Source organism: Tinamus guttatus, unplaced genomic scaffold (assembly GCF_059628265.1).
Source record: "Tinamus guttatus ecotype Peru unplaced genomic scaffold, ASM5962826v1 Tinamus_guttatus_pri_ptg000451l, whole genome shotgun sequence".
NCBI classification, from domain to species: Eukaryota; Metazoa; Chordata; class Aves; order Tinamiformes; family Tinamidae; genus Tinamus; species Tinamus guttatus.
The window spans coordinates 77,977-85,350 of record NW_028288985.1 but is presented as its reverse complement, the minus strand read 5'-3'; the positions used below and the strand labels follow the sequence as shown (position 1 = coordinate 85,350).

The 7,374-nt window shown below is 50.5% G+C and overlaps 1 protein-coding gene across 3 annotated transcripts in view; it reads left to right on the top strand.

The window, feature by feature from the left end:
• Positions 1-3,277: 3,277 nt before the first annotated feature.
• Positions 3,278-7,374, top strand: part of BICD2 (BICD cargo adaptor 2) — a 75,904-nt gene continuing 71,807 nt past the window's right edge. For all 3 annotated transcript variants that reach the window (XM_088532036.1, XM_088532035.1, XM_088532034.1), the window contains exon 1: positions 3,278-3,528. In XM_088532036.1, the coding sequence (XP_088388162.1) occupies positions 3,289-3,528 (240 nt within the window). In that variant the 5' untranslated portion in view covers positions 3,278-3,288. The remainder of the gene's footprint in view (positions 3,529-7,374) is intronic.

Sequence of the window (7,374 nt, the reverse complement as noted above, 5' to 3'; positions counted from 1 at the left end):
CAGTGTAGGAAAGAGGAGAAGCCTCTACACGGGAACTATGTTTTAGGGAAATCACATTATGCTTTGATATTCACATCAGTTCCGCTCTAAGCGGAGAGGTCCAGCTCCACTAGGGTTCCTCAGCCTCAGCAGGACTGAAGGGATCCTCTGCTGCTCCAAGGTTTGCACCACAGAGCTGCTCTGGGATGTGAGCTGGAAGAAGGTGTCTCATTCACGTACTCCTTGTTAACACGTTTCGCGGGCTCTCCAGCATGTAGGCTACACCTCCTTAACTCCCCAGCACACCTGAGTTGACTGGGGAGTATTAGTCACTTTAAGGAGAGGTCAATGACTTTAAGGGAACGTAAATGACACCTCATCTCGTGGTCCTCTCTGTCGGTCTTTTTCTTTCGTTCTTCATTGGATGCACCTTCTCCCACTGAGGACACTGCCAGAGGCATCTTTTTGCATCCAAGCCCAAATCTGCAAAATTTTTTATGAAATACCTATTTGAGTTTTAACAGATCCCTTTGGGGTGTAATACTAGAATTTGCCAATGCAGCACGTTCCTTGAAAAAAAAAAAGGAGAAAATAAAAGGCACGGAAGCCTGAGGCTTCTGGCGGAAGGTGGAAAGCCAAGGTGCTGCGACCGGGGAGTGTGTGCCCTGCCAACAGGCCCGCTCCTCCCTTGAGGCCTTGCTGGGCCTGGGCGACCCGCAGCTGCTGCCCTGTTCATGCAGAGATCTTTCTCGAGGAGTTGAGAAAGTGCAAAGCTAAAGTGATTTCATTAGCACGTTCAGTTGTTACTTGTTAGGTTCAGGCCCCTGCTGGAGCGTCGTGCCTGTGCTCGTGGGAAAAACGTGTCCCTGCACGTGAGGCGCGTGGGCTGCCGGCAGCGCCGGAGCCCGGACACGAACTGGCCAAGGCAGTTTCATGGCTGGGAGACGGAACTCGGACATTCAACAGTCTGTTAAAGGGGCACGTTTTAACGTGTATCAAAACAGAGCACCATGAACACGGGCGGAAGTTTAAAGTAGCTTGAAAAGACCCTGCAGCTACAAACAAAGACAGTGCTTTATGTTCTAGAGCTCGCAGGGTGCTCAGACATGTAATTGCTTTTATTGTGTTTGGCATCTGCTTGCTAGTTCATTACCATTATTTCCGACACTGGAAGAAATTCTGAGCTTATTTGCTGCACTAAAAGAGAATGAAGGAGCAAGTTGGACAAGTTCTCGTGCAGACAGAAGGTCAAGCGCTGGTAAAACACACCACCTCATTCACCCTGACTTTAATGGAGCTTCTCATGATTTGCAGTGATTAAGAGAAGAGTTTGGCTCTTCATGTTTTTTGGCCTTCAGCATGTTTTAGAAATGAACTTTGTCCATGGTGGAGAAGTAATCATCCTGATTTCTGTGCCTGCTTACTCTGTGTTTGCCATCGTACCTTCACAATGGCATAACACATACCAGCAGCTGATCACATTTCCCTGCCAGATTAGCAACTCCTTTTTCAAGCAGTGTGGCAAGGATTGCTTAGATATTATTGTCTCACGTTTATTTATGCCAATCAAATTTCCTGCAACATTGCTCTTCAATATTTGCATCAGGCCTCTGCTGTGGTATATGGACATTCAGTCTGTGAATGTGCTTATCCTCATAATGATGCTGGGAAAAACAGTTATTCTGCTCCAGATTAATAGATAGAAAACTGCTCAATGGAACAACCGCATTGGAACTCTGAAACACTGGAAACAAATCAGATATTCAGAGTTCTTGTGTGCGGATGTCAACACAGGGGGCTGAAGCAATACTTTCACTGCTAATAGCTGCTTCTTTCCGCGTTGGTGTGGCCTGTTGCACTGTCTTCTGTAGGAGAAGGGAACAACGCCCTGTACCCCTGAGGGAGCTGCGCACGTCGCTGCTGTTGGATCTCCTGTCAGAAGCAGCTGTCTTTTTATAGGCCACTGCCTCAGAAGGCGCCTGGCTTCCAAGCATCCTGAAGGTCTCATTAGTGAGGAGCTAGAAGCTGGGCAGTGTGTGGGATGGGGGCTTTTTTATTTATTTTGGTTACAGTCTTGCTTGTGCTGAACAAGGTTTGTTTTTTGATACTGTGGCTGATACATTAGGCCCTTAAAGATTATATTTAGCCTGTGGGATTCTTCAGGCTGCGATCACAGCAGCATAGTGGTTACTGCAATTGTGAAATAACTCTTACCTGCCGATCATTTATATGACTTTAAAAGGTGGTTATCGAATACATTCAGTGCAGTTACAGTGATGTACAGTCACCGTTCGTTCCTCACTAACATGCTTTATTGCCTCCATGCGGGTCCCAGCGCTCAGAGGCTCGAGCCCCTTCCACAAGTTCTGGCAGCTGTAGCTCACCCAGGGCACGCGCATTCCCAAGGCAGTTAAGCGCACATGTAGCTTTACAAACAGAGCGATTCAGTGCACCGCTCCTCATGTGGTTAAGCTATGAATGTGCTTTAAATGCCTTCCCGGATCAGCAGCAAGGCGACACAATGCCCGTGAGAACTTGCCCTTCGCTTGGTTTTCTGTAACTGACCTAAATTTTGGCACCCTCCTGCCTTTACCCCTGTGCCTGTGAGCCACCGATCTCTAACGGGTGAACGCAAAGCGGACGATGGCACCACCTAGGCCTCCCTGTTCCAGGCCTGCGCCCCCTGCGCCGGGGGCAGCTGCCCCGGGGCAGGAGCAGGAGCAGGCGGCAGGGGGGAAGCTGCGCCCCGTCCCCTGCGCTCCTCCAGCACCGGAGCCCCTTCCCGAGGGGCGAGCGGGCGCACACGGGGCCGCAGCCCCCGCCTTTCCCCCCGGCGGCGCCGCCGCGGCCGCTCAAGCGCCTCAACGCGGCGGTACCGGCCGCGCCCGCCAGGGGCCGCTCCGCCCCCCGCGCCCGCCGCGGGGCGCGGCCGCCGCCCGCCGGCGCCCCCCTCCCCTGGGCGCCGCTCCCTCTCGCGGGGCATTGTGGGAGTTGTAGTCCGGCGCGCGGGCTGCCCGCGGGACGGCGGCGCTCGCGGACTCGCCGCCCCAGCATGCCGCGCGGCGGGCGCCCGGCCGTTGCTTTTGAATGCGCTCCCTGCGCTCGGCGCTCGCGGCGCGTCTCGCAGCGGTGCCGCGCGGAGCCCGTCGCTGAGCACCGCGGCGCCGCTCGGGGCACGCAGCGCAGCCCGCGCGGGCGCTGCTGGCGGAGCACGCGCCATGGCCGCCCGCGGGCTGCGGGCGTTTTGAGAGCCGCCGCGCTTCGCGTTCGTCCTTGGTGCCCACCCGCGGTGCCCCGGTCGCCGCCGACATGTCGCTGGCCATGGAGGAGGAGGAGTACGCCAAGCTGGTGATGGAGTCCGAGCCCGAGTGGCTGCGCGGCGAGATCAAGCGGCTCTTCCAGGAGCTGGGCGAGACCACCCGGGAGAAGATCCAGGCGGCGGAGTACGGGCTGGCCGTGCTGGAGGAGAAGCAGCAGCTGAAGCAGCAGTACGAGGAGCTGGAGCTGGAGTACGAGACCATCCGCACCGAGATGGAGCAGCTCAAGGAGGTGAGCGCGGCGGCGGGGCCCGGCCGCAGCCGTGCGGGGCCCGAAGCAGCGGGCACGGCGGGGGCCCTGCCGGTGCCCCGGGCTCCCGCTGCCCCCGGGACGGGGATCCCCGCGCGCTGGAGCCGGCAGCTTTGCCCCGGCAGGCCGCAATCCGGGCGGGAGCCGCAGCGGGAATGGCAGGGGAAGGGCACGGCTTCCATGGGGTCAGGATGCCCCTTCGGACACAAGGGAGCACAGAAGGGGTTCTGCGGCGCCTGCCCTTCTCATGGAGCTGGCTCCAGGAGAAGTCGTGCGCTGGTCTTGGTTGCTGCAGAGCAGCGCCAGCAGAATTACGCAGCTGGCAGAGCTTTGTTCCAGCGCGAGGCCGTGCCTTGCTAAAGGAAAACCCCCATCACAGGTAATATGCCGGCAGCGTAAGCTCTGTCAGGGGAGATGCTGCTTACTAGGTCAATGGATGCAAAAGCCTTTCTTCTGGGAGAGCCTCTCCAGGTCTGGGTTACTGGGAAAGAGCTTCTTTGGGAAGAGCCGATGCACAGGGTGACGCTGACATGCCAGAATATCCCGACTGGTGGTCAGCCATCGTGATGATGGAGTAGCTGATCCCCTGCCATCTCCAGAATAACATGTCCCACTGGAACTTGTTCATCTGCTTGTGCCCATAGCTATTTTGGTGCCTGTTTCCATGCGGGCAAACCCTGTGCTGATTTTTGAGCAGACTGAGGCCTTGCCATGTTGTAAAAGATCTGCCTTGGCTCACGATGCAGATGGGTGCAGATGTAATCGACTGGTGAGAGCTGTGTCTGAGGGGTGGTTGGGCTAGTTCATTTCGCTTCGAAATAGATTTGGAGCTTCATGGTGCCATTCATGCTGAATGCCATTTTCAGGTGGAAATAAACTCTCCTCAAGGGATTTGTAAGATTTCACCTAAGCCTGGAAACCTCCTAGCTTTCTGTATCCTGCATGTGTTCTTGTAAAAGGAGCCTTTCTGCTTTTATTATGTTAAACCAGCATAGCCAAAAGAGGTTAATTATTTGAATTAAATAGGTGTAAATGTGTTAACTAAAGGCAATTTAATTTGATGTACCTGTGTAACTAAAGCCACTTGAAGCTGACTCATAACAATAGAAATATCAGTCAAGGTGTTAGAGGACAGCTTGGAAAGGAGAGAGTCACAGAGTGGGAGCTTAAGGGAAAGAAACATCTGTAAACCCATTTGCTATATGGGATGGGGAAACAACATGTCTCAGGGTGGAGTGACTGGCCCAAACTGGCTGGCAAGTGAGTGCTGAAGTGTGAGAGGAGGCTGCGTCCTGTGGGTGCCGGGCGCTGCGTGCCCCGGGCCCGCGGCGGCTGCTTGGCCTTCACGGGCTTTCTCTTTCAGGTGAGGCCTTTGCTTGAATGCAACCTCTCTTCAGAGGGTTGTAAAAGAGATTTTAAAAATGGAAATGTTAGGATCAGCACTGATTCACTCCTGTTTGCCTTTATTATTCTGAAGGATTTGCTTTGTGTGTGCATGTCCTGTGGTAATGAAGTCAGAAGCTGGGAGGCAGGAAATTCTGGGAACAGCTTGAGGACTCTGCCCTTCAGCCTTCCCAGGGAAAACGCTGCTCCTCTTGCTTGTTTGTGATGCTGTGGATGAATCGGTGCTCGGTTAGATCTGCTAAACCTTTAGCAGGTGTGTGAAGCGTGTTCTCACAGGAATTGATCTTCCTGGCAGTTCATGCAATTCTTGCTTTTCCCAGGCACAACTAGAAGACACAACTTGTATTTTACACACAAGACTTGCCACATGCCAAGCCCCATTTGGAAGGAATTCCACCTTGGGTTACATAGGTTTGTCACGGAATTGGTGGTGGAATATCTGTTTTGAAAAGGGGCATCTCTTGCTGCTTAATCGTGATTACACCCAGGCTTTTAAAGTACAGTTTCAGGTTTTTAACTCTTGCTTTATGCCGAATGCTGTGCAAGGAAATAACCAAGTCCCAAGTCTCCTGTCCTGCTGGCAGCTGTGGTAAATGTGGATTTCCTTAAGTTTGTTTCATGTTATAATGCACCCTCTCTCATGGTCCTGTTCCTACTGGAGGTAGATGGGCTCTGAGTATGGAATCTTTACACTGATAGTTGGTTGTATTGATTGTTTTTTGCAACAAGGGCTTTTCTGCCACAGCTGTTGCAATGTCAAGAGCTTTTTGTCTGATTGCAGGGCACCTGTCCCCAAAAGGCTGTGCCACAATTCCATGTCCTTAAGGCCACAGTTTGGTGGGCAGGCGATGTCCTCAGAGCTGCACCCTGGTTGTAGAGGTATCTCCGTGCAGCTTGCGTTTGCAGTGGGGTCTCCCAAACGGGCCTAAGAGGCCGTCCTGTCCTCGCACTGAGGCTTCACATGGATCTCCCTTCAGGGTCTCTAGGGAACTGTGGGCTCTTGGCTGAGTTTGTCCTTACGTATGGTCACCCAATGACTTGGGGCTTTTATGCTAATCTGTGCTTGGTTTCTCTATTATTTTTGTTTGGAAGAACTGAAGTTTTAAGTATGATCAGTCTCCCCATGTAAATGGTTATCTTCGTCTCACCCTTGCTTTTGTAAAATGAATCCTATTTGTTTGCTAAATATTATTGTCAAAACAGAAACAGTTCTTTTCCTAGTTCAGAGAATAAGTTACTGGCTTTCTTGCAGTCAAATATATCATATTATACATATACATATATTTACATTTCTCTTCTCAAAGTTGAAGAGGTGCCTTTGTAGGCTGTTTTTGACTAGGAAGACATTCTGCAGGCCTCTGTCTGCAGCAGAGCTACCATATAAATTATAGGACTATCTACATGCTTGAATTAGCCCTTCTGTGCTTAAGGGCAGGATATGTAGAATCATCTCCTTGAGCTCTCTCTCACAAAAGTGGTTGTCTGGGGATTCAATTATTGACTTTCTTGATGATTTTAGAATAATGTGGCTTGCCACGTTAGCTTGAGAAAGGGGTTATCTGCTTTACTTGGGGCTTCTGAGGTGCATTTGAGATGTCAGTTAGATTTATAGGGAGCTGTTAGTTCAGATATGAAACTGGCTGCTGTCCAAAGCTGCTTTCTGATTAGCTGTTCAGGTGGCATAGGTGGTGGTAGACTCATATTATAAATCCCTCTGCAAACATGGGCATGATTATATTATGAATTATTTATTTTTCTACTAATGTAAAAGTATGTAAGAAGACAGTGCCTTCCCTTAAAGCATGTGTCAGTACATCATAGTTAATGCCAAAGCCTTCTTTGTATATGGATTTTAAAGAAAAAAAAAAAAAAGCATTTGAGAAGACAGAGAAAAGAGGTGATAAAAAATAGTTGCTGCTGCTTCCCCCCTTCCTGCCCCCCTTCCTTTTCCATTAACTTTATCTGGACTACAGCTTGTCTCTTTTAATTTCTTTTTCTAACTCTGCTATTTTTTTTTTAATCTTTCACTCAGTGTCTTGAAGTATCCAAGGCACCCGGTTTATAAAACCTGGTGCATAGTGAGAAAGCTTTATAGATAATTGTGTGTCTGGGTGCACGTTGAGCATTTTGTTTTGTTTTGTTTTTGTTTTAAGGGGAAGATACAAAGGAAAAAATGAGAACAAGTCCTTAGGTAACAAAAAATCTTCTTTAATAATAACCATGAAATGCCTGCAAAGAAAGGAACAAGTTGTGTGCAACAGTTAATTGCTCTGTAGGGTGGCAGTGGCTCTTGTTTCTGCTTTATATCTTTGGGGATCCTTATGCATTGATTTTATTCCATGACATTAACTTTATAGAGAATTCCTGGGTAGGTCTTATAAGTTGTCTTTGCAAGAAAAGTTCAGGTGAAAGCTTGGGCAGCAT